At 35.5% G+C, this 27,220-nt stretch overlaps 3 protein-coding genes across 4 annotated transcripts in view; all 3 read right to left on the bottom strand.

The window, feature by feature from the left end:
* The window catches only part of LOC134839306 (neuronal acetylcholine receptor subunit beta-4-like), a 32,331-nt gene extending 15,112 nt beyond the window's left edge, over positions 1 to 17,219 (bottom strand). The window contains exons 1-3 of the mRNA XM_063854809.1: positions 16,870 to 17,219; positions 11,356 to 11,510; positions 5,282 to 5,388 (exon numbers count right to left, since the gene is read on the bottom strand). Of these exons, the coding sequence (XP_063710879.1) occupies positions 5,282 to 5,388; positions 11,356 to 11,510; positions 16,870 to 17,211 (604 nt within the window). The 5' untranslated portion in view covers positions 17,212 to 17,219. The remainder of the gene's footprint in view (positions 1 to 5,281; positions 5,389 to 11,355; positions 11,511 to 16,869) is intronic.
* Positions 1 to 27,220, bottom strand: part of LOC134839307 (protein arginine N-methyltransferase 1-like) — a 90,860-nt gene that overhangs the window by 43,180 nt on the left and 20,460 nt on the right. The gene's annotated exons all lie outside the window — the stretch shown is intronic.
* On the bottom strand, positions 11,658 to 16,840 carry LOC134839305 (uncharacterized). The gene is made up of 4 exons (XM_063854808.1): positions 16,054 to 16,840; positions 14,963 to 15,477; positions 13,198 to 13,445; positions 11,658 to 12,858 (listed from the first exon to the last, which is right to left on the bottom strand). The coding sequence occupies exons 1-4, from the start codon at positions 16,483 to 16,485 to the stop codon at positions 12,059 to 12,061; spliced, it is 1,995 nt and encodes a 664-aa protein (XP_063710878.1). The 5' UTR covers positions 16,486 to 16,840; the 3' UTR covers positions 11,658 to 12,058.

Here is a 27,220-nt window from a genome sequence, read left to right as displayed (position 1 = left end):
AGTCACGAATAAAGCAGCTACATATGCTAACAGATTGCCAATGCGATTCAGCACCAAATACAAATAGACTCAATTTTGCAATTAAAGTTTTGGATTATAGCAAAATGAAGGCATCCACACTAACTTTGCATGTAACAAATCGCAAAGCATAGAGCCACATTATGTACAAATCATGATATTTCAAAAAACTACGAGCTATATTGACTTAAAAAATTTCTGAAATCGAGTTTTTATTATTGCGATGTTGTTTGAAACAAATAGCTTTTTTTTCGGTTAATTTGATGAATTAAAAATCTATCAACTGTGTTAACGTATTACTCGAACGCTTCGCATTTGTAAATAGTAATTAGTCGACCACGGGATTCGAATCGCAGCCCTCTAGATTATGAAGCTAGTAGTTACACAACCTAGTGGTTAAATAATCTCTAAATTTAATCTTATTTTAATCCAGTTTGTCAGAAAAAGTGATATTTTCCAAAAAGACAATAATAGGAGCCGTCATATCTTTCGACTAGATTCGGCGCCATACTGAACTCTTGCCGTAGCACCCCACAAAAAAATCAGGAGAAACAAATTTCTTTTTTAATCAAAATTTTTCTCTTAGTCATAAAATTCAATTTTGTCATTAAATTCAAATAAGCATTACATCAGCAAGGGTTTCTAAAACTTGAACAGGATTTCTTCATGTGCTTGGTTTGTTAGTCCCGACGAAAAATAAGTAGCCCTGCCATAACCCTAAATCGGACTAGAAAAAGTAACATTGGTCAACCTAAGCATTTACAAACAGATTGAGTTGCTTTTGAATACACCGCACGAGCAAATAAGTATTCAATATTCTTCAATCCTCTTATTAGTTCCATTCAAATCCTGTTCTCTTTATATAAAGTTCTCTCTTAGCCAAAAACGTAGCCAATGGTTCACCAGGTCAATTTTTCATTCTGAAATTGAAAAGACCACATTTGAAAATAGAAGTGTTTTTTTAAGAAGCAGTTCAGTAAAGCTAAAACCACGTATGTCTCCCAATACTTAGACACATGTGTGCAAAAAATGGTGTTAAAGTTCAAAATTTTCGTAAAACTAAAATCATCCAATTCCTTTGCGTCAAGGCCAAACTGTTCAAGCTTTGTTTTATTAAGTTTAACATTTTACTCGGCCTTGTAGATACCTGAGAAGTGGCAATTTAGTTGCTGAACAAAAATGGAACACCGAGGCGAATCTTAAATTCACAAATACCAGCAAAAAACGGGAAACACTTTCGCAAAAACTTCAAAGTAAAATGTTAGAAAATATATGCCTTGAAGAAACTCGCCTCAAAATGAAAAACGGGAATGAACCGACGGAAACTAGGCCGAAAACCACGAATTCGAAAAAAATCCATTTTCAACGGAAACGCAGGACATCTATTTACTACTTAAGTGAAGGTAGCTTTATTTGAATTTTCAAGAAATTGAGCATGTCTGAAATTGAGTATGTCTGAATATTACTACTCCTACACATTTGTTTATTCGGTGCGTCAAGTTTTTACTGGAAAACAATTTAGTACCCAATTCAATACCCTTGCTTATCGCAATGGTAAAAAGTAAATCTAGGATTGTTTTCGAAGGGGAAAATTTTCAAAAAATAGTCACCTTTCGATTCGTTTAAGTTGACAGAAACATCTTTCAATGCTTTTCCAAACACAAAACATAGCCAACAGACAGTTGAAAATGACAAGGAAACCAAAAAAAATGATTCGACATTTTTAATAAAACATTATTCAACTTGCATATTACATATAGTCTCTTTAAATTTCAAATAATGTATGTATATAATTGGCACCAATTTTGTAAATTTATCTCATTAGTAGAAAAAACTATATCAATAGGAAATTTTTTCCCGCTAGGAATTTATGATTGGCACTAATTTAAAAAAGCTACCCCATTGACAGAAAACTGGATCAATAGGTAATTTCTTTAGGAACTGAACTGAACTTAAAAATATATCAAAAGTCCAACCGAAAAAAAAATTAAATATGAGCGTAACCAAATTTTAAGACTTACCTGAAAAAATCATCAAGACCTATATAAGTGAAAATCACTTCCTTCTTTTGCACTTGAAAAGACTTCAGCTACTTAAATTTCATCGCCACCGGCAAATTTTTGAGAAGTGCCCAAAGGACTTCCTTCAAATCCGCCCAAGAAAAATATCCAATTCGACAATCTCTAAATACAAGAAGCTACATACCAGCCCCAAATCTGCACCGTGCCTATTTTTTCATTATTCAATTATTTAACTAATCAACAAACCTTGGCCATAAGCGACAAGGTAATGTATTTGGGGGTTTAAGTGCTTTCCGAGTTATTAGCATATATTTCAACTAGATTAGAAAAATCTTTGACTTTCAAGATAGCACCAAAGCGGCAATCGACAGATTTAAGCCAGCCACAGGACATGGATTACAGACATTTATAACTATTTAGGCATTTGGAACAGAGAAAACTCCGGGTTATCGCAGACAATAAAAATAACTTCATTAGTCATACTAAAGGTCAACTACAAAATTGAAAGGCAAAAGTATAAACAAAAAACATTTTTTAAAACTGCTCCCAAGAAATTGACAAGAAACTTTCACAGAATCGAAACACAGCTTCGCATCACTTGCGATACAATGTAACAGAGAATGACAGAGGTAGCCGAAAGCCACCAGTAAAAATTAAATAACGCAATAAGCAACCCAAAACTTCATAAATCTCAAATTCATTTCGATGAAAATCTGCCACGAAACGCGATTGCAATCAATAACTAAGCAAAAGACAAAATTCATCGATAGGTTACTAAGCAGACAATACTTGGTTAGATGTCCGTTAAGCCGAGAAAACTGGTCAACAATTTTATGATACAATGGTTTCTAAAAATAGGGTTCTAAGTAGAGGCATAGTAACAAAAATAAATTTGTTTTAGTATTTGAAACGACGTAATATACGGCAATTAAATCGATATAACAAGCCAAAACCATTCATGCAAAATCTTGGAACACAATTATCTGCAACATAAAAATTTTAGATATAGTATTTTTCAATATTTTACAAAGCTTAAAGTCGAAAAAAAGGCCTTCTGAGGAAACTTAGCTGAAAAAATAAACCGATACACAAATAAACCGATACACGAAACATAGATTTTTGAAAAAAAAACTTTTGGACTTTTTTTAAAAAATTTCAGCCATGAAAAATCGATATGCCTACCTTAAACCTAGTAACAAAATTGTTGTGTAATAAGAGAACTAAAACGCTCAGTAGCTAGAAAAATAAATCCACACGATCAGACGAAAAAAAGTTCACAAAAACCATGTATGCAATGCAGTTGCAGAAACATCTGTTTCCTTTTTTCTTCACTAACAGAAACGTTTCGTGCTTACTTAACCGAAAAACCACTGCTCAAAATTGAATTGAAACAACTAAACACAACGAAAGAAAGAGTATAAAAAATAGCGAAAAACAACTTAAATTGATATTTTCAAACGATAAAATCTCAAAATTATGAGCGAAGATTATAACTTTAAGAAAAAATATTTTCTGATCTAATAGCAAATAGTGCTTTGAAAAATCAAGTCTATTCCTTAAAACCAATATCGTTACAAGAAATATACGCCACAGAGTACTTCAAAAAATAGCCTTCCACACAAAAAGCAGTAAGTAAACCTACATCTGTGAAAAATAATAAAAAGAAATGTTTTCCTTTTTGTTTTTTAAAAGTGTACCAGAAAAAGTTGAATTTCAGCTTTCGCAAACGAATTGTCAAAATTCAATCAATTTTATTAAAAACTGACTAGCAACTAATAAAATAACATAAGGTAAATAAGCCGAGATAATTAAGGCCGACAGCCAATAAGCTGAGAATAAGCCGAAACTTTTTCGGAGAAAACGAGACTGCTCGTATTCAAGGCAAAGCCTTGAATGTTCCGACCCTGAATGTTCCGAATGAGCCTCTTAACCCATATCGAAGAGTTTTTGGGAAAAGAAAATTTTGAAAAACTAAAAATTTTGGACTATATCAAAGATCAATTGTGAATGTTTGAGTCGTACGATTTTAATACGACCAATTACATAGCCTCAATTCAATTTGGAACGATTTTTTTGTGCGGGATAATTCACTAGGCATACAAAATTCGTGTTAAGCTTTCAGCATTATGAACAAAATCTTCAAAGCGCATAAAATGGACCGTAGCATGGCCAAATTGGCAATTTTCAAACTCCCATAATTTAGCAAAAAATTGTCGGAGGTAAAATATCTTTTTACATTTGATTTCAGGGAGTCGATAGTTCAATGGGGTATAAGAAAAATTTGTTAAAAACTAAAAATTGACTGAATATAGAAAAACACCCCAAGCATAAATATTCACGTTTTCTTCGAAAGTCAGAACAAAAAAGAAATTTCAAAATCTTCCATTTAACAAATACAGAGCAATCAAAAACCCCTCATGTGCGACGACACTTGTAAGATGTAAGTTGTACATAAGTAATTTACCATTTCTAAGTTCCTTCTATTTGCTAATTCTCTGAACAAAGTTATTTACGGGGGAAAAAGTCTAGCACCCGGTTGCAATGCCCTTGCTTATCGCAACGGTAATAAACAACAATAGAAAGAGAAGGTTGGTTTCCGAATTGAAATTAACAATTTCATCATTTAACTTCCTTGGCGACAACTTATCCAGGACATTTACTGCTATCCTGCCACATGAAGGTACTTCATAAAACCGTTGAAACTAGTTTAGTCGTTACAACTTCAATTACATACATGGAAAAGTGCAATAGAGCCTTGGATGGCCATTGAAAGCCTCGCCATCATTAGTTAATATTGTTAAACTTTCAAGCTACTTTTCAAGTAGCACGAAACGGTATATACATTCCGTAATAATCTCCCTGATGTGCTGGGTTATGAAACAAACCAATAGCGGTCTCTTTCGAAAGTGTTCGCTCTCAAATATCTATGACATTTTCCTGAATAATATTTGCTAGAAAACCAATTGAAACTCATTCTGATCATTAAATGAGCACGCTTTATTCACTAGTTTGATATTCGGGGAAAATAGTACGAGGAAATCCTCCACTTCCTTTTAAAAATCAAACCCATTCAACAATTTCCCTCCTTATTGCAAAAGGGAACCCACTTATCACTAGATCCAAAAATGGGCATCTACGCAACTGAGGGATTTGTACTTTACAATGAGCGAAATTTGTTAGTAATTAAGAACCCTATAGGGGGTGGCTGGAGGGGTTGGATAGACCACGAAAGCCATGCATACCCATAGAGCAGTAAACACTGTAGAATGCAGGAGGGGCCCACAGCATCTGCCCATTGGACCTCGTGATCACATTCGAGTAGAAGGCCACCTCAAACTGACCATCAATCCTGCAACAACAAAAAACAGATAGTTTGACTCGTAATAAATGGATCGGTGCATAACCAGGGCGAAGCCTTGATGTTCCGATTGCCATTTTATATAAAATGTTAGATTTTTTTCTTCATTTTTTGCACCCCACACACAATATCAAATTGAAATTGATAAAATTATCGCCTATTAACGCATTATTTAGATCAATAAGCTTGCCTCAATTCAATTTAGATTACTTCCGTTAAAATTAGCTACTTAAAGAGGTTTAAATTTTTCTGGAGTAGTAACAACCCCAAGTACCAATATTCCACCACTTTGAATACAAGGATTTTTACTTGACAAAATTTTTCTTCAACTTGCATCACAATTTCAAAGGTGGAAGCCACAATTGAACGCAGGAAAATGACTGGCGGTCAAATACTGAGCGAAATGTCATAAAGATGTTTCCTGTTTCCTAATTCACGGTATTTCCTAAATAACTAAATTGGTTAAATCGACCCAGATTGTATCGCCTAATCATCGAAGTTACGAGCCCCTGACCGAAAAACTCATATTCAGCAAAAACAATAGTTTTTCTTGAAAATTTAAAAACCATTTTTCTCGTGCAATTTCCTGATCCAGTTATTCTTTACTAGGCCTGCCCTAGGGTTATATTCGCCTTACGGTTAAAATTACACTGAGATTCGATCAAATTTCGGACACTTAGGGCGGGCATTTGGTCTTCTCGAACTGCACAAAGTATATTTGTTTTGAAATTTTGCTGGAACTATTTAGCCAGACTCTATATTTTTGAAGTAAATAAGTCTCTATTCCTGGTAGATTTATGCCTTTGGTGAAAAATTACCAACACTAGGATCGATCGCAATCAGGGGTTGAACTATTGAGAGAGGGTTAAAAAAAATCGCTCACTCGATAATTTTGAGTAATTCGTTTGCCACGGCTACAAAAAAAGCTCAAACGAAACTGATTCAAAAATAGTTTTCTTTTCATATTACAATTAAAAGTTCTCATTAAACTGGTTCAATAGTTCACGAGAACTCTCACAGCTTCTAAACAATATGCAACTCCACAATCATGACCATATGAAAAAAATTGACAGGAACGCTTAAGAAATGTCAAGATCTTGGTCTTCTCTCTGAAACTTGGACTTACGCAGTTAATTGAAAAAAAAGATACTTCAAAATTATACAAACAGACGGAGCGGAGCTTCACAGCACTTGCGATACGTAACACAAGTGGCACTGCAAGCAGGTGGATAAAAATGAGACACGGAAGCCACTAAGTCGAAAACACTGCTGGAAAAAAACTTCATCTACATATAAGTCTCCAATGATGTTCAATTTGAGGAAAACGAGTCGAGAAACAAAAGATATTCCGTTAAATAAGTAAATAGGTAGACGAAACTTAAATCGGTAACTAGGCAGAAAAAACTTGAGTAGACGTCTCTTAAGCCAAAAAAAAAATCCAATGAAATTTTGCACAACGAAGTTCCGTCAATCCAAGTTGTTAGGTTCCTCAAAGCACAAAACAACATAAAACGATTTATTGCGAGGCAATGAGGCGATTTATTGTGAGGCATACCGATATATCATAAATTATGATTCATACCATTCAATAACTCTACTCCTTCAGAAAAACAGTCATTTTAACAACCAGTTTATCAAGTTCCTTCAATTTAGTTGCTGAAATACGCAATGCTTCGACTGGACTTTCAAATTTTCCAATTCCTTAAAGGCTATTTATCCGGTTTCTGGATAACTTCATAGCAATATTATGATCACCTTTCACTCTTCTGTTTGAGATAAGATATTTAAATTAAACTGACATGGATCTACTTAAATTGATTAAAAACACTACTACACTCGGGCGCAGATCGCGTTTGATGTCGCACATTTCAACACAACAGGTCCAGTTTAATAAACTCGTGACAATCAACACTAACAGCAGAAAATATCTACAACAAATTGTTACCACATTAACAAAACAGTCTTCTAAGCCCTATTTACTCCCGGTCTAATATTCCTCAAAGTCTAATGAACTCTTTCACAAATGCATTTTCAATTGGGTAAAATGTTAAGACAACAAGTTAGTAGAACAACCCACTTTAGATTCTCGAGACTCAATAAGTGCCAAGTAATCATTTACTACGAGATTTTTGTAATAAGCGAAGCCCAAAAAGTATAGACTGAAGGCCAAGTTCAAAGCACATGAGCCAAATTAAAATTTATGTTCTGAGAACGAAGCATTAAGTCATCGAATGCCAAGTTCGATTAACTAATAATTACTAAACTGGGAGCCAATTTGCCTGAAAGCCTGTTAATCTTTTTGAGCAAAACACGCCTATAAACTTTCTATCAGTTCCTTTGCTCGGCATGCTTCAAAACTACCAGATGCTAAGCAGTACATGGTCAAACAAAATCATCACTTAACCTTCATTATCACCTTTCTTCATCCACGTCAAAAACTCTCATAAATTCGAGCATAATATCGCAATGCTTTGGCACCGTATATCAAGAAAATTAAAAAGTTTTTAAGAAAAAGAACAAATTCCAAAAAATGGAAATTTAAGTCCAATAATGCTTTTCTGCACAAATAAGGCCAGAGCTGCTATTCAGAGAACATTCCCAGCGCACGTTCTTTCGACTGAGCATCTCAGATTTGGTATGATAGTTTGAGAAAATCATGTTCCCGAGAAACGGTAAAATTTCAAAAGTATATTTTTTTAAATAGTGCGTTGCTGCTCGAGCAGACAAACTTTTCGCAACCTTTTTCGATTGATCCTTCTATGCAAAATTTGGTAGAGTAGTTTTAGAGAACAGTCTAAATTCCAAAAACGGCAAAAACTTCAAAAATAGACAACATATATGGCTATAACAATTTTCTACTTAAATTAGGGTGTAGCCATGCATGCAGGTAGGTATCCATACAGCTGCTTTTATGATTGAAGCTTTAATCTCCAATATTTAGCAGAGTATTTTTCAAGAATAAGTGAAAATTTTTCCAAGAATCGGTCAAAATTTTGGAAAAAAAGATGCCACCAAAGTATATTAATAATTGCGACTTGGGTTGGAGAAAACTCTTTTTATTTTCAAATTTTAATTCTTGTAGTCAGAATATTTTGTGCGAGAAACAATAGATCACCCTTAGGCTCCTCTGAATTTCACAGAAACTGATATAACTAGCCTAAAAAGAAAACATGATCTGGAGTATTTTTTTTATTTCACTAAGAAATCTAAAACCTCAAATCCAATTTCGAAAGAAAACATCAATCGCATTTTTGCGCTATCTGCACTTTCATTATTTGAGAAGGTAATTTGTCATACTTTTAACAAATGAGTATGAATTGAGCTTCAAAAAATCAAAGTAAATTCGTGAAAATTCAAATACATCTCACACGCCAAAGAGTGCTACCAAGGACATGAATAAAGGTACATCTGTCACGAAAAATCTAAAAATCAAGATTACCAGGCACGAAACCTACAAGTAGATAAAGGAACATTCAGTCCTGCAGTATTCAGTTGGAGATGGGGTTGCTTCACCCGAAACATTAAAAATATCACGACTTCTTTGAAAAATATTGCGAAAACGATCGGCTTAAAGAGGCAATTAACTTTCTACGGAAAAAACTGTCCCTAGATCTGTGAGAAAAATTTCCTTTCGAGGTGAACGCAATGAAGGAAAAGGAACATATTGAAGAATTGGATTTAGGAAAAGGAAGATGGTACAATATTAAACGGAAGAAATGCGGAAAAGACATGAAGCAGGTTCAAAGCTACATTTAAGTTAAGACTAGTTAACCACGAGGGAAAAGGCCAACATACGAGCTGTACAGCTCATCACGGTGAACCGCTGGTGTGCCCCAGCTTAAGAACTACATGCAATTTTTTTGTTATTATTGTACATTTAATATGTACATTTAACTAACAATATACTCCGACAGCAGCCTGTATCATAACCAAGATCCTTCTATAATAACAAAAGCATAGCCAACAGATTCTTGGAAAAATGTATAAGAATACAAGAAAACTGAAAAAACTTGATAGAACATTTTTCAACTTTCGAATTTCCAAGAAAAAATTCAAGCCATTTTCAGTTTCAATAAATGTTTATGATTGACTTTTTCCTTATAAATATCTCATTTAGTGAAAAATAGACCATTCTTTTGTTCCGCTGGCAATTTCGAGAATGAGCTAAATTTTTAAAACTAGAAGTCGATCACGTTTTTCGTGACTTTTGCACTTTGCTGTTCGGTTTTCTTTTAACAAAGGAAATGAACTGAATATATAAAAAAACAAGTCAATAGGCGAAAAATCAGATTTAAGCCTAAACAAATTTTAAGACTTTTTCCTGGAAAAAAACAAGGATACCTTGTTGTTGTGCAACTAGCACAGAATGTTCCGACCATATTCATTAAAAAAGACAAGAAAAAATTTTTTACTTCTCTTTTTCAAATAGAAGTCGTTGTTTGTCGCGGTGTGATGAGAAAACTAAACAAACGTGTTGAAAATTAATGAATTAGGCATATTCGACACCATTTGTCCAAAAAATGAACAACAAACAAAAATTAAAAAATTATATCAAAAAACCTTACAATAACTTTTAAATGTTTTTGGGAAACTTTTTTTGCCTAAGTAGCGCTATATTAGGCTAAATTTTTGTTTAGGAAGCGCTGAATAGCTTTCGTTTTGATAACATCAAGTTTTCAGAGCTGAAAATTTTGAAATAACGAACGTTACTCGCTCGCTTTACTCGCTCGAAATTAGAGTAACTCTCAAAATTTTCAAACCAGTTTTTCTCGACTCTGGGACAACTTTTTGAAAACTTTTGATGTCATTCGAACCACCGCTGAAAGGGCTCTTATATGATATATCACTCGACCCATTCAGATGACTACTTGTGGTACCTGATTTTTTGTGCAAAACAAAAAACTAACACATCCGAACCCAAAGTTCCTCCGTATTTTCAATGGTGGGAACAAAAATCACTTCATTCTTTTAAACGATAAAGTAAATCGAGAAAAATTAACAGTTTTGCGAAATGTACAAAAATTTCGAAGCGTCCGAAAAATCAAATCAGATGCATTTTCAAATTATCTGTTTTTTATCAAAAAGGAATTAGCCACCAATAAGCCAGATACAATGCTACGGAGCAAAAATCAACAAGATATAATGTAAAGGTGCCACGAAATAATGAGCACCTTTATCTGCGACTTCGGGTGGAAAAAAAATAAATGTAAAATAACACTACGCTGCGCCTGAGTAAAAAACGAAACTCCTACGAACCATCTCTGATGAAACAGGCAAAAGCGTTCAAAAAAACTCTCGAAATTACGCATCAAAACTTGACTAAGACGCTATAATATACGCCGAACCCGTTCAACCGAATTTTTTTTTTTAGATATTTAAGATCAGAAATGGTATAAGTTACAAACTACAGAACAAATTTCAATTATAGTAAAAACTGTTTGAATCAAAAATTAAAAAACCGAAGCTTTGGAAAGAAACTGCTTGAAAAGCGTACCCGGTCTTATAGATTGCATCTGGAAAAAAAAACGGAAAATCAGTCGACAAAAATTTGGACGAAAACGACAAATCCGAACAAAATCAACATTTTTACAAAAAATATATTTAAAAATAAGTACTACCCCAAATGAACTACAATGATGTGTAAAAAAAGATATGAAGATGTAAAGACGGATATTTAAAAGTTATTTATGCAAAAAAGTCTAGCTACCGATTACAAGTCACCGCGGTCGCACGTCGGGTATTTTTTTAATCAGCTGAAAACCCTAAAAATTACAATCCACCAATCTACTTTTAAAACTTGAAACCAAAACGTCACAACTCAAAAAAATGATGCGCAAATTTTTTCATGAAAATCACACGACATATAAAGAGAGAAATAGGTCGAAAGAACTTAACAAGTCGGTCAAATTTATAACAAGCTGCTTGTGATATAATACACTCATTGAAATGTACACTAACGTATTAATGACGACTAGATCTGGCCTCCAGACCAGAGCAGGAGGAAGTTGCATCTGGGGTATCTCATGGAACTCCGTGTTGTTCCAACCCACGTAGTTGTCATACCATTCTTGCGTGGGCCAGCAACTCACCACTAGCTGCTGTTTCTTCAAATCCTAAAATCAGACTCCACCTGTACGTGGGCTTAATTGCCCTTTTTTCTCCCAAGAAAGCGGTTACGATTAAAAGATGTCACCAATTAAGATACACTTGTTTTGGATGAAAAAAATTGAGACGCATTCGAAATAAACACAACACGCCTTCAATTAAAAGAACAAATTTAATCAGATTAGATTGATAAACACGCGGTTCTTTTCGATAAAACAGTATTAAAAGCACGAATTTCAATTACTTATTTCACATTTAAGCAGATACTTGGCTGTAAAAACAGCAATAACAGCAATATTTCAGGATGGCTAAATGATTAATAAGCTGAGCGCACTTCTCGCCTCCAAAAAAAAAAGTAAATAAGATTCGCTACCAAGTAAATAAATTCTTAAATTTCGTTCCATTAATGTCTAAAAATATATTTAAACGAAGTTATGAAATTCTCGCCACGAACTAAATAAAATCTTAAATTACATTCCATTAAATTCTAAAAAAATCTAACTCTAATTAATAAAATTTTCACCACCAAGTAAATAAAATCTTAAACTCCATTCCATTAAAATCTACAAATAAATTTAACAGTAGCTACAAACAACATTAGGGCAGACATAATGCAGACAAACTGTAGGGATTTGAACATTTTCAAGTTCAAGTCTGCGTTCGTTTCAGCTAATTTAATCATTTTGTCATTTTTGTGGGAAATATCAGCTGAAATTGAGATTAATTCCTCGTGCTGTTTAGAAACTTCAATCAACGCAGCCGAAATGACTTCAATTTCAAACTGAAGATCGGTTAGTTCTCGACTATGCGGGCGATTCTTTCCTTCCGTTCTTTTGATCACTTTTCTCGTGATCAATTTCACGATTTGCTTGTCAACGTCCGCCGAACTTTTCCAATGTTCTTGCATGTCGTTCGATAGCAATTCTTCTTTATTCATCGGTTTCAAAACCGGGCAAGTTTGCACTTGGATCTTCATAGTCGGCGGGGGTTGGAAATCAGGGTCCAAATTGGTCGAAACTTTGATGTCAATGAAGGAGTCTGAGAAACGAAGCAGGTCGTACGTGGGATGAATATTCAGCAGTTGAGGGTGGGTTGTTTGCAGTTTGAACGCTAATGATCCCCTCGTGTGATTTCTGATGACAAAACTGGTCTGTTTTACATTCAACATATCTACTATTTGAGGAGCTATTGAAACATGTTTCCCCACGACTAGATTTTTATCCACATTGGAACTTTCTCTCTGCTGCATCAATGGGCTTTTAGTAGTTATGCCATCTCGTTTAGCAACAAGTTCTACATTTTTGTCCGTTTTACAGTTTTCGCTGTTTTTCGATGTTGACGGCTCTTTAGCTTCATCTGAAAGTCAGAGGCCTTCAATATTTAGTTTTAATTTATAGTAAAGATTTAGTAGATGATTAACTAAAATTTGCACCCCATATTTCAATTTTTTGTTTGATAGTGCACTATTTAAAGCCCAAACATTTTCTATTACTATCTTATTTTCAGTATTAACCTTTTAAATTTTGCTCCTGTTTTTCCAAACTTTTAAACAAGTTCAAATAATACAATTATATCTTACATATTTATTAAACTTTCCGCACACATCTTTAATAGCTTTTCTCAGCACCAATCACAACATTTCATTTGTTTAATATACAGAGCCATGTGTTAAATAGCATAAATTTAGCCTCTGACTTGTCTTCGAACTGGTCTTTGAATTGGCGCTCACTCCTTCGGGACAAGTGGGATCCCATGACACGTTCACAAAACTCTCCGTCTTCCCACTGTCTATGATATTCGCAATCGCATCCGCATTTGACCTAGTACTGTTCGCCGAATAGTTTCTGCTGCGTCCCACTCTCAGAAGCGGAGAAAAGCTAACGTGACTTTCGTCGTCAAAAACATCATCTGTTGTTGCACTCCTCGCTTGAACTTGAATTGTTCTGAAACAGATTTAAAAAATAGAAAATAGAAAGAACGATAGCCTCAATTCACGTTTTAAATTGCAATATAACTTTAGAGAGCTCGGCAATTTCTGTGCAAGTAGCACAGAATTTTACGACCATAGTATTGGATGCTGAAACTTGGATGCCAAATGGTAAATTTTTGTAAACTTTTCGCTGTCTTGAGACGAGCTGAAGTTCAACTTGAAAAATGAGATAATTTAGAGTCAAATTAAAATAACCCTGAATAAAAAACTGATTGCAGTCATCAGGAATATGTCAAATAGATTTCATTGCTTTTAAGTAGTGAATTTTGTGCAATGAAAAAATTGATAAAAAGGTATGCGCGTGATAACACTACGCTTCGCGAGCAAAGACGCATTTGGTTTGACCAATAAGAGCGCAATTTTCACTTCGCATACAAAAGCGAAAAAACAAAATCGCTAAAATCCGCTGAGAATCAGAAAACTTAAGTCAATTTTGGAAACAAGAAGCCATTCATGTTTTTCCTGACCTTTTCACCTTTGCTGTTAGATAGTGAAGTTTGCCTTCATTTAATAATGAAAACGAAGTGATTTGAAAATAAATGATAAATCAAGCCGCGAAAAATTAAATTTGACCGTTAACAATACTTAAGCAGACAAACGTAGGTCGGGAAAATTTCAATTTCGCTCATACTGCCATTGCAACTGCCATTTTAAGAATTGCTTTTTTTCATATTTTGAAAAGCGTTTGTTCAAAAATGGATCAGATCGCGATTCGGGCAAATTTAGAGGTATGGATGATAAAGTTTGATTATCAAATGCTAAAATAATGATTATATCCAAAACTGCGTGTACCAGTGCAAAGGTGTGACTTTTCCGACTGTTCTAACGTATCAGATGCAGATTTTGGCAAACAAAAATAGAGACAAATTACAAAAAACATAACCAACAGAAGTTTGGAAAAGTTTGAAAAAAACACAGAAAACAAAAAAAATTGAAAGCAAAAATATATGTTTGCATTCTTAAATGCATTAACATGCAATATTGCACTTCTGTATTTATTAGAGCAATTTAGGACATTTTTAATTTTGACCAATAAAAAACATCGGCATCTTAGTCGACAGAAATCAAGACGAGAGCCATGAATGCGACGTCATTTAGTTACAAGTAATTAGTAAATTTAAATTTCGAGAACGCGAGAATTTCAGTGCAACAAATTTAGACAAAGCTGCCACCTAGAAAAAAACTAGTATCCGATTATAAAACTTTTGTTATCGCAAAGGTAAGGATGCTTTGGATGGAAAAAATGCCTTTGGATGAAAAAAATGCAAAAAAAAAACAAACTTTTCGCTCGTGTAAAACATGACAATTTAATTCTACTGATATTTTTGCCATCTGAATCACGAATGAAGGGATTCGAATTCTGATTGAAATTCATTTTATTTCTTGAAAACAGGTAACCTGCTATTTAACGATGGTTTACTTCAAATTATAATTAATTTTCAAACATATTTGATTTTCTGTTCAACTAACCTGTGCATACGGGGCATCGGGCTGTCGTAATGAACAGGCGTCACAGTCGTATTAGTGGATCCTGGAATCTGTCCGAGCCTGTCTTGAATGGCTTTCACTTTCGCTCTAACACTCGCCGCACTTTCATTCGATCTTGTTGAATCACGGAAGTGAGTACCTCGCGAGAAATCCGAACTGTGTGATTCAGAAATTTCACAATCTGGATTCTTGATCCCAACATCTGCGTAATCATAAATGTAGCGGCTGTCTCCACCCATATGAACAGGTAGTGTATCTCGGCTGATATACCTAATTATCTCTTTCGGCCCACAGAACTTTATTAACGCCAACGCTTCAGGTCCAAGCCAAGATTTGATAACATTCCAGGCCGCTTTGAAATAAAAGGGCATCTGATATGGAATGATCAGCTCCGGAAGATCTGGATAGAAGTTTTGGAGCATTGTGATGGCGAATTTCATGAACTCCATGTCCAAATTAGGAAGACTGGCGTTGACCATATCCAAAACCAAACAAACCTAAGCAAAAAATTTGCTCTGAATAAGCAACCTGACCTAACAGATTGGTGGAGTTTTGAAAATAAAGAAAAACAAAAACCTTTTCATATTGAGAATATGAATTTCACAAGAAAATCGGATCAATGGGGGTTTACTCAGGCACTCAACAAAAATAACTAGAATTTTCATTTTCATTCACTTCAAGCGAATGGTGAGCTCCATTTCGAATTGGAAAATCGAGTTAAATTGGAAAACCTATTTAATTGGAAATTGGAAAGAGGTCCCAAGTTAACTTTGGAAAAACGGAAAATCGAATAAAAGAAATTGGAGAATCGAGTTAAAGAGCTCCCAAGTTAATTTTGAGATATCTAAAATCTCGTGAAAAAGCATCCTTAGGACATATTTCATTTCACCTAACTCTTTGAAAGTAATCTTCGGAGGGATCATTCAGTTCAATTATTCTTGAAAGATAATAGCTTTTAAAAGTAAAACGTACAAAAATGTAACTATTGAGAATTTATCTACTTAAATATTGGAAGCATATTGGGAGAACTTAGAGAAGGTATGTTTTTCATTAACAATAAATGGTCGACTCACCTTCGGGTAGTTTTCAGTTGCGATCGAATCCCAGAGAATCTTCTCGAAGATCAATATGTACAGACGCTTCCCGTCCTCCAGATCCAGACCTTTTCTGAACTTTCTTACATGCACCCACAGAACTTGATTTCCAATGCAACTAAAGCCTTTCAAATACATTGTACCACTATTGTAGAATGTTTTGGATACGTCTTTTTCAGACAGTGTTTCTACTCCGAATGACTTTCTCCATTTCAAGAATCTCTCAAGCATTTTGGCTGCGTTTTTCACATCGCGATTCTGATGTATGTAAAACCTCATCAGAATCCCGTCGCGGGACAAAAATTTCGCCGGTTCGCCTGGAATCATCGCGGGTGCGTCCTCGCGTACGGATTTCTTGAAATAATGGCGGATACGCTCCGCAATCGCGGCCGTATTCTCTTCAGTTCCCATCGAAAAACTAATTTTCCGATATCCGAATATTCTCAATGAGAATTAAGATATTTACCCAATTCACTTTGATATAATTATTATATTTACAATAACGTTACATTGCTCTATTTTGTGTTGACTTTAGACGAGTAACAAATTTCAAATATTTTGATTCAATGTTAAATAGACAAACCTTAATTATCAAACGCCTTTGCGCCATTAAAATCAATAAACACTACATTCCAGACATTCGAAGGAGATAGCTTTTGAAGTTATTAACAAAGGTTGATTTGATATCATATGTTATGAGTATATTAGTCGTTTATAGGGGCGGATATTGTTTAGTTGGTACCATATGAGATAGTTAAAGAGATCCTAAAATGTGTTTTAAAGGAAGAAACTTACAACTTCCAATATCTGGATGACTTGAATCTGGATTTTCACTCTGAGCGGCTCATCTATGCTGTACTTTGTAGGCAACGTGACATTGGAGTAATTTGACAAATTTTCAGACAAGAATCTGAAAAGTCTGCTTGACTGTGACAGAGGTGCGGAAAGCCCAATAATTAGGCAATAGGCAAAGGAAATCAACAGAACTAGAAAACAAACAGCCATTCTCAATTTAAAATAAAACTCATTTTTTCTCTGCCGGGAGAGAATTAATAAAAAAAATAGAAGACAATACAGTTCATCGAATTTGATTGGCTCTAAAGTAAAATTCCAATCTGAAAATACCACAAACTCCATGCGGTTTAAACCTACGACGGCAGGAAAATCTTTCAACTACAGCAAGCCATTAATTCTGGACAAATTGGTATTAACCGATCAGGTAGACGGTCTTTTTCTAGATATTTCTTATTATATTTTCACTAGATTTCTAATAAAAACTTTTGTTATTATAAATAATATTGGGTTAAATTCAATATAACCTTGTTGAACTCAGCTGTCTTCACAAAACAATCCTTAGAGTGCCGATTTGATATTGAAAAAGCAAGGTTAAGATCCAATTGCGTAATTTTGCTTTTAGTAAATCAGATATGATGGCATTTATTGATATTATATAATTCTAAAAACAATTTAATTTATTTCATTTCACACAATTTTAGAAAGATTCACCTCTGGCAAATCAGCTTTTTGTTCCGAGCCTCCCCCTCCCCCCTAAAATGGCGTGGAGAAACTATGAAGCAGGGTTTCTTCTCCGACTCAGGTTGACTACATCTAAGAAAGATCGTAGGGATTCAATGGCGACATCAATACGAAGCCGTTTCCGCCGAGATTCGGATTCCAAAAAAATTAATGAAGTTTTCGCAGTGTTGAGAATAACTACTCTGAATTTCCAATCGATTTCTGTAAATTTGTCAATATTCTAGCTATACATAATTGAATATTATTGCTCATAAATCAATTCGTTTTTCTCACTAACCACGTCAGAAATATCGAAAAACAGTTACCTTTAAACCTAAAAACGGAAATAGGCGACGTCGGAACACTTACCAATAGGCGTGGTCAGCAAAGCAAGAGAAATTAAATGAAAAGCCAACAATTATCGGGGAAATTTACTACCAAAAACATGAGTTAACAAACTGTTGAAAGGAATTTAACAAACAGTTTAAAGGTTTAAGGAATTGTAGAAAATCAAACAACAGTTTTCTTTCGAAGTAAAATTCATAATCCAATGAAAAGTCAAAAAAACCTTTTTTAAACTTCTTAAGCATTAAAAATGAGCGTGAAAAAAATCGTTTCAAGCTTAACTAAATGCAAATTGACTAAATTCAGTAACACTTAAAAACAATGGACCATTTTTAAACTTCAAAACTCTTAAGACAAATTAAACAAAGCAACACGAGAAAATCGAATACAGTGCTCATTTAATTAAGCCAGACACAGCAAACAAAATTTGAAATTTCAAAAGCTTTGTTCTCAAACTGGGTTAAAATTAGAAAAAAAATGACGAGTACAAAGAATTGCTCAGAATTTTACCAGAAAGAATATGGTGCAATTTATTTTCCGACATTCGCAGCCAAAGTTTGCCCCAAAAATGGATCATTTTGTTTTTTCTTTTAAGTTCGGATTCTTCCGAGGTTATTGATGAGAAATTTATATCAAAAGAAGCCTCATACACAGCCCGACAAAATTTTAGAATGGTTAATCTCCAAAAAAATCTGTAAAAGAGATTATGTTTTTGGTTGATAGCCAATAAAGATCATTTTAACAATTTTGTAGTCAATTTTATTGAATTAGTCAATAAAATCTTTGCTTAAAAACAAATTTCAAACCTTTTGCGCAAAGTTTTGGATTTTTTATCTTCCTAAAACCTTGTCGAGCTGTGTATGAAGCTTTTTTTATATAAAGTTCCCACTAACTAACTCGTTAGTTATTAACCAAAAAAACGGCCCATTTTGAGGCAAAGTTTTGGCTGCAATAAATTTTACCATATTAATTTGGGTGATTTTCTGAACAACTTTCGTTCTCTTGAATTTTTCTCTAATTTTAACCCAATTTAAGAAAAAAAAGCCCGATAATATGTTCTCTTCCATTTTTCTCTAATTTAAATCCAATTTGAGAAAAAGCCTGGTAGCTTTGTCCGCATAATTTAAATCAGAACTGTACAACATCAGCTATATTTCAACTTCGCGATAAAAAACTAAGACGAAAAAAGCATTTGAAGAAAAAACACATTACAAAAGTACTAATACTAATTAGAAAAACTAAATTTAAAAGAAGTACATAGGCTTTACTAATAAAACGAAATCACGCCATGTATCTGTATAAGTATTTTTTGGATTGGATTTCATTCGTGCATTATTTTTAGGTTTCTTTTGAGAATTGAACAATTGCTACAGAAGCTTCTCAACTTTAAAGGCAAAAAAAATTAATTTGTTAGATAACACATGAACAAAAGAAGTTGAGAGAAGTAGTCACCTAATCAGTTGTTTGTTTGCAAATTTTATTATAAGATGTTCGTTATCTTATAACAAAAGCACAACTCTCTTTTCAATTCAAATGAAAAAATTAATTTTGCGCAATGTCGTTTGAATTAATTTTTTACTGCCCAGTTGAACTGCTTCTCTAATGAAAAAATTTTCTGTAAAATCACTGCAGCGTAACCAAAATGAGATAAAACCAATTATTCTGACTTGAGATTGAAACAAAAGTCCTGAGTCTACTATCAGTGAAAGAGTACAATTAGTAACAGGTCCCAATTAATAACAAAGAACAACTAATGACAGCAGATAAAGCTGAAAACACTGCTTTACACGTACTATTCCTCTCGTGCCGAACGTAAGCGCAGCTTTCGCTACTTGTCAATGTTGTCGCTTATTACGATTTGTTGCTTGTTACGAAATGTCGCCGGTTACGAGATGCCCTACGCATGATCAAACTTGAATAATTGCATTAATCACAAGAAAAGCCGGTTGCTGAGCAAGTAACACAGAAAGTTCCGACCACAGTAATAAAAAACTATAAAGGAAGATTTTTCCCAACTTGTCGTTTTTATTCATGGCGAGATGAGAACTGAACGCAAGCTTATAAATAATGCTTACAAAAATTTTCCTCGGAGAGTGATCAGAAATTTTCTTACAGAATAATAAAAAAACTCTTTTTGTTTTATTAAAAAATTTACTCTTAAGAATGCGCTAAAAAGAGATCCGCAAACATGTTTTGAAGGAAAACAACTTAAATTTCACATATTACTTTGAGTAACAAAAATTTGGTACACAGAGACGAAGCTGAGCTTCGCATCACTTGCGATACAAATATGAAGCCTAGGAAAAAAATCAAAAAATCGTTTTTGTCAAAAAAAAATTGCAACAAAAGTCCAAAATATCCGGAGCAAAATTGCCTGCACCATAAGAAACTCTCTCTACAAAAACTTTCGCAATGCTTTGAAGAACACAAGTTTTAAAAACAAACCTTTCTTCGTTTATTACTCATAAAAAGACTAATCAAATTGAAAAAGAAGCCTCTCAAAACAAAAAATGCAAAGAAAGCCAAAAATAACCTATAACAAAACAACGAAAACCATCATCACCATTAGAAGCTTTACAAAAAACATTATGAATGCTAGATATAAACTCTTCCTTCAAAAAAAATATTATCTGCGCGGAAACTAGACAAAAATAAGCAGACAGACAAAAATCTAAATTAGCCAAAATTCTCTATTTGCTAGAAAAACAGGTCTCAACTGGAATAGAACTTCCGGGCTTTGTCGTCTCAAGTATGGGGATAACAGCAACCTGGAAAAGCTCTAAGCTATGGGAACTACGCCGACAAATATAAACAGACGGACGCTAGTCCGAAAAAGCACAAAAAGGGCCCAGCCGGATTTGAACCTCAAATCTTTGCTGTCTGTAGAAGTTGATTCACCTCTACTTTAGATGCTCCGGATATTTGATTGGATTTAAATTTATAATTACCAAGCGATAACAAAGCCGAAAAAACCTGAGCAGAAATCCTTCATGCCGAAGAGAGTTTCAAAAAAAATTCTACACTTAAAAAAATCTCCTGAGCACACACACCCGCACAAAAGATTTTTTCAGACAAAACGACGCAATAAGGGGCCACTAAGTCGTCATTAATTAGGCCGACATTTATAGAGCAGATGAAAAAGATGAAAACCAGGAAAAAAGACAACAGAAATTCTAACAAATGGAGCTGGTAAAATTACAACCAGTGAGAAAAGAAAATTTCGATTCGGCCGGATTTTTAAAAAGCTAAAAAACAACTGCTGTTGATAATGTTTACAGCTAAAATAAAGGATTTTTAAGTGAGGCAACTGAGCCGACAAAACATAAACAGACAAATAACAGGCCGTTTTTTTGAACCGAGACATTTACCGTTTGAAAGAAAAAACTGGAACTGGTCAGATTCGAACCCAAGACCTTTGCCGTCCTGGGCGTATTCGTTACCACCAGGCTAAATGTTCAAGAAATGCTACAAAATTTGAATTCATTGTGAACCAAGGAAGGTACCACCAGGAATCTAATGAGTCAATGGACAAAGTTGTTTAGGGAAAAAAAGTCTTTCTTTCAAATAGTACATCACTCCCCTCATTCAGGCGTGATAACTATTTAATGTGAAACACCCAAAGACACCCCCAATTTCAGTAATCGGACTAACTAGCTTGCAAATTCATTTAAACCAAGGTTTAACACAGAATCGAAGCTGAGCATCGCACCAATTGCGATACGCAAAGCCACCGAACGTGAAAAAATTGACAGAACCCCAAATTGACAGAACCCCAAAAACAGCGACACCCGAAAACTTCAAATCTTCGTTTCAAACTGAAATTCATTTTGATGACAACCTGTGGCAGAACACAAAATCCAGTATTGAACTAGCTTGAAAAACTTCTAGCCTTGCAATTTAGTCAGTAGAAAAAAGATTAATTTAAAAAAATAATCTAAAAAAATTAATGTGAAGCAAAGAATTGACAGGGATGTTTCTTAAGTGAAGAAAAGGCTCACCAGCAACTCTATTCTGGCTATTCCTTATGACAAAGGCACTGGTTTTTGTTTAATGCGTTCTACCTCTTATAGTCTTAAAATTAGTCGTATGCTTGCTGGGAATCAGTTTACTCGTATAGATGATCGTAAAGACATGGTCTTAAGTGAAGAAAACACTTTTCGCAATAAACTTGCCGTTTTAAACAAAGCTGGTAAGATTTCGGATGTATTTTACCAGAAAGTCCGACCTGTCGGTTCTCAACCTGCTAGATTTTACGTCTTAGCTTAAGTTCATAAAACTGGTGTACCCTTGAGACCTATTGTTTAGATGCCTGGTTCTGCGTACCATCCGTTATCTCAGGAAATTGCACACTGGCTAAGAAATTTACCGGATCTGGCTGAAATAGATCAAGTAAATATCATACAATAGTCTTCATATTTTATCGAAAAGTATCCATCAGCAGTTCTTGAAACTTATTTCCATTAATATTAAAGGGGATTCAGTACTGTTACCTGAGGTACTCTTCAGTTCGTTGGATTCGATTTCAGTCGGGAAAAATGCATTGAATTTTTCGATACAAAACGTTCACTTCAAAAACTTTGATTAACTATCTGCTTCTGACTCAAACTTTATTTCATTTTATCAGGTAAATATCAAGGAAAAATGAATTAAAGCTTGCGATAGATCTATTAAACAAAATGTAAAATTCTTCAAAATCCCTTTATATTTACATACTTCTTTTGCATAAAAAAGTCTTGTCAGGAAAAATTTTGTCAAAATCCAAATAGAAACGGCGTCCTTATTTGGACAAGGACAAGGAAACGCTTCTTATCACGTATCGGACAGTAGGCCGGTACTGCATAGATTATGCGGCCCCCGCATCGAGCTTAGCGGTCAAATCAACTAATGGGAAAAAGCTACAGGTAGTTCAGAACACTGCTCTCCGCACAGCTACAGGCCTTCTCCGTCTTTCCAGTGTCGAACATCTCACAGACAACAAACACCATCATCTGCTAAACAGTCAGTACTATGCTTTCTGCTACGACCCTTCACATCCGTGTCACCGGATCTGGCAATATCGACCGAGCGAGAGCGACAGACAGATGAAGCCGACGCTCCAGGCCAGCATCGAATAAACTCTAGAAAGGAACCTGAAAGAACAATTCACAGACACACTGAAAGCCTTCCATACCGACGCCGTACATAACGAAACCGCCAGAACCGCTCACAACAGAGTTTTCGTCAGACCTCTCCCCGAAATCAGTCCAAAAGAAGAAGAACTCACTCGAAGCCAACGCCTAGTCCTCAGCCAGCTCAGATCTTGCTTTGCTTCAGCTGGAAGGTCTCAGAAACCAGAAATAGACTTCATCCGAACGAACATCAAAATCTCTGCCCGAAATGCAACATACACATCCAAAGCACTTTCCATTCATTCAACTGCCCCAAGAACGTCATAAACTGAACCGTAGAAGACCTCTGGACTAACCCCGACAAAGTGGTCGAAAGCCTTCCCGAAATCTTCGACTAACATACAGCAAAAACAACAATAACGCCCACTTAACGCTTGTACAGTTAGCTTCAGTCCACGCAGGTACAGTAAAAGAACCAACAGGTTTTCAAATGACTTATTATCGGATAACGTCGAAACAGTGTGTGACATTCGACCAGAATGGCCAAAGTGCAATTTATGCAGGCTTCGAATTTTTAGCAGTAAGCCTTCCGAGTTGATGATTTCGAAGGATTAACGACGTTATTGGAACGTTTAGCCAAACGGTGAGGGCTAGAATATTCTAGTATTTTAAATTTTCAAAAATTCGAATGATGACGTCACATTTCGGAGAAATGCTGAAACGGCCATTTTTAACAACAAACGAGTGAAAAAACAGAACAACTTTATCTGTGATTGCGAACAGAACGAAAATCGAGATTAAAGAAAAACGACAACGAACTACAATAGCAGAGAACGTTCCAAGTTGCAACTATTGTGCTGCTACAATAGCTGCAAGGCCGTTGCCAACAACGGTGAAGGGTGAGAACCAGCCTTCCGGATTGGCGTGAAATTGAACTTGAGGAGCTTGATTCACTGGATTCAAGAATCCGGAAGGGTTTCGGGACTGGAACTTCTAGCCTTTTATATAAACTTTTAGCTTCTTGTCATGTCCTGAATTGAATTTAATTAACAACTGGATTCATTTTGATAAGGATGAGAAGCTAGGAGTTGGGGGGAAAGGGTTGATCCATCTTCGATGGAGATGATGGTTTTTATCTACTGAACAAAAACAATAGTAATATAATAAGTAGTAGCCCTGTTTTTAGGAGTGACCTCGTGGTCTGGGGATACTGAGACCCAGCCATGAGCTCACTAATTTTGCATGTAATTCAGTTAATTTGAGCGTTCTGGTCGAAGCCGGAGAACAGTAACGTTTTTGTAGACCTGATGTAAGAAAGACCACCGAAAAGTACTGGCTTGGTAGAGACGGTGAAAAACATGCAAAGCTCTGTTTAGACGCTAGCCAGTCGTCTTAAGACTTAGTTTTGTTATCCGTCGATATGTATCTTCCGGGCGAATGTTACATGTATGTTTTTATGGCGCTCCTGGGTGTTATTCTTTTTTAACATCATGACCGGCAGAACCGTTAACGAGCACTCCGCGCCGAGCGGATGCTCACATCAACGCCCTTAATAGGCCTAAACCGCCGGGGCGGAAGGGTAGTTCGGAACGCGGAGGCCTTCCGGATTGCCGTGAATAGTTTTTTAACCTAGTTAAGACCGAAAATTCACGAACCAGGAAGGGTGGGGGGATCGGCCGTCCCCTCGTCCCCTGAGTGGTTGGTGACCAAAAACACTTAAAGATATAAGTAAAACCAAACAAAAAGTAGTATAGTACCCAAGAAAAACAAAAAACATAAAAAATAACCGAAAAAACCAAAAACAGTAAAAAAGTAAAAAATCAGTAGAAATTATCCCCCCAGACAAGATGTGATTCAATCCCCCCGTTTGTTGTTGATAGATATATTGTTGTTACAGGCATTTATATCAGTCAGGATCGTTACGATCAATTTTGAGGCACGTTTGTGAGGCTTGTACTGTAGGGTTATTTGAGCATTTAAGCACGTTAATGATAAATTGCGCTCAATCCGGAGGGGTCAGCTGATTTGCGCTCAATTCGGAAGGGTCTTGGGTGAAGACCGATCCGGCAAGCAGTACAAGGAGCAACAAGAAGGGGCTCAACGACAACAACAATCGACTGTTGGGTATCGTTAACAAGTTTTGTATCCCTTTTGGTACAAAAAGTAAGATAGTAATCTGTGGGGGGCTCGACAGTGCTGCACTGTAGTGACCCTTCACCGAACTGCGAATATCCGAGTTAAGCACCCTAATTCGGATATTAAACAGACCCGGAGGGGTATAGTATTACTAATATTATTACTTATATAGCCTATATTAATAGTCTTATATCGTTTTTCAGTGAAAAACAACGAAAACAGACCGGTTTTTAGGGTCAAAATAGTGATATTTTGATCCCCCCACAAGTCGCGATTTTTGAGATATCGATATTTTTTGAAACGGAAAAAAGCGCTAAGTTAGTGTGTTACATCGTAACTGCACTACTGTAACAAGTAGAACCGGTTAACTTTAGTTCGGAAGTGGTTGGAACTAGTTTGGTACCAAAAACCAAATTTTCCCATTTTTTGATAGTAAGAAACACTATAAAATCAGAAAATTTTTTGAAATTTTTGAGTTACAACAGCAAAAATAGTTGTTCGGACAACGTCCACTAGTGAATCTACGAGTTTTAAAACCCGCTACCCGAAAGCCTTCCGGGTTGCAGAGAAATCGAACATAACGTGTTTGATTTAGTGGATTCATCAATCCGGAGGGGTCCAGGTAGCATAGTTTTTCACAAAATTTTTCTACAAAAGCGTTTTAGATCGGGTCTTTTGCATTGAACTAGAAGAGTATAGGCCTTCTGAGCTCGGATCAATAATTTTTAGGTCGAAAGGACCAGATTTGCGGAAAAAGTTAGGCGGAACCTATAAGAGAGAAAATTTTTGAGTTTGGAAAAAAGACGTTTTGGTTAATAACTTTAGAACTATAGAGCATATCGAGTCAATCTTGGTACCATTAGATCAGAAATTAGCTGAACTTACTAGTAAGAAAGAGAATTACTCGAAAAAGCGAGCGAGAAAATTTTTTGAGATTGTTTTTAGCAAATTACACAAATCCGGAGGGGTACACCCTTCACGTTTTATAAATTTTTTTTGAAAAACCTTTATACCCCTACCAAAAGTTGATAGCGATTGAACTAAGTAACTTAGGACAGTTCTAGACAAGAAGGGAGGGCTGAAGGCACAAGACAACAATAATAGAGTCGAAATTAGGCAAGTGATAAGACCCTTCACCGTTAGTGTGAATTGTCAAATAAGTGCCTTAACTTCAACCCGGAGGGGTCTAGGAAAGGATCCTATACCCTTCCCAGTTAATTCAAACAGCATAATAGCAACGCAGAACGTATCTGGAGGGGTATAAGCTGAAATTAAGAAAACTGCGAAAAGCTACTTTGACAGAGCTAAGGGCTCCGAATCCGGAGGGGTCTACTTTCCGCAAAACCGGAGGGGTCCGAATCCGGAGGGGTCTTATAGTTGCTAATTCGGAGGGGTCCAAATCCGGAGGGGTCTACTATTAACTAACTCGGAGGGGTCCCAATCCGGAGGGGTCCATATTCTGACAGTCCGGAAGGGTCCTATTTGTGCCAATCCGGAGGGGTATTATTTTATTAAGGACTTAGGTAAACGAAAGAAAGACTAAAAAGCGAGAGGTATTAGGTTATTAATACACAGGCTAGGTATCAGTGACTGCACTGGTAACTTGCCTTTCAAAAAGAACCAGACTAACACAAAACAGGTCCGAACTCGGATATTCGCGACACTAAGTCTAAATTAAAAAGAGCGTGACTCATTGGTGTGGATTGGAACATAATACGTTTTTGGGAAAAGTGACTGCCCTGAGGATTTTAGTAGGTCTAGCTCGGGCAGTCCGAAGGCGGATAGGTAACACAGTACTCGGTGGGTGCAATAGACGCCCACTTGAGAAAATAACTGCCTTCAAAGTTTTGTCTGTTTGGTGCAGCACCAAGCAGGGAAAGCTTTTTCTTTAAAAGACAGGTTCGACTATTGTACTGCGACCGACTAAGAGTACAAGACACATAAGTTTTTTTATATATACATTCATATTGTGTCAAAATATATATTTTTTTGTTTTTATTTTATTTTAAATCAACCTAAACTGTGCTTGATTGGGTAGTGAG

The sequence above is a fragment of the Symsagittifera roscoffensis genome, chromosome 2 (assembly GCF_963678635.1).
Source record: "Symsagittifera roscoffensis chromosome 2, txSymRosc1.1, whole genome shotgun sequence".
Classification (NCBI taxonomy): Eukaryota; Metazoa; Xenacoelomorpha; order Acoela; family Convolutidae; genus Symsagittifera; species Symsagittifera roscoffensis.
Note: the sequence above shows the minus strand (reverse complement) of the source record. Positions and strands in the feature narration are given on the sequence as shown.

What these genes read in the sequence shown, in the direction of transcription:
- LOC134839305 (XM_063854808.1), bottom strand. Translation starts at nt 16,485, where the DNA reads ATGGGAACTGAAGAGAATACGGCCGCGATTGCGGAGCGTATCCGCCAT. An exon ending in CAACTGAAAACTACCCGAAG is followed by an intron (nt 15,478 to 16,053) that starts GTGAGTCGACCA and finishes TTTTTTGCTTAG; the next exon opens with GTTTGTTTGGTTTTGGATAT. An exon ending in CCGATGCCCCGTATGCACAG is followed by an intron (nt 13,446 to 14,962) that starts GTTAGTTGAACA and finishes AATCTGTTTCAG; the next exon opens with AACAATTCAAGTTCAAGCGA.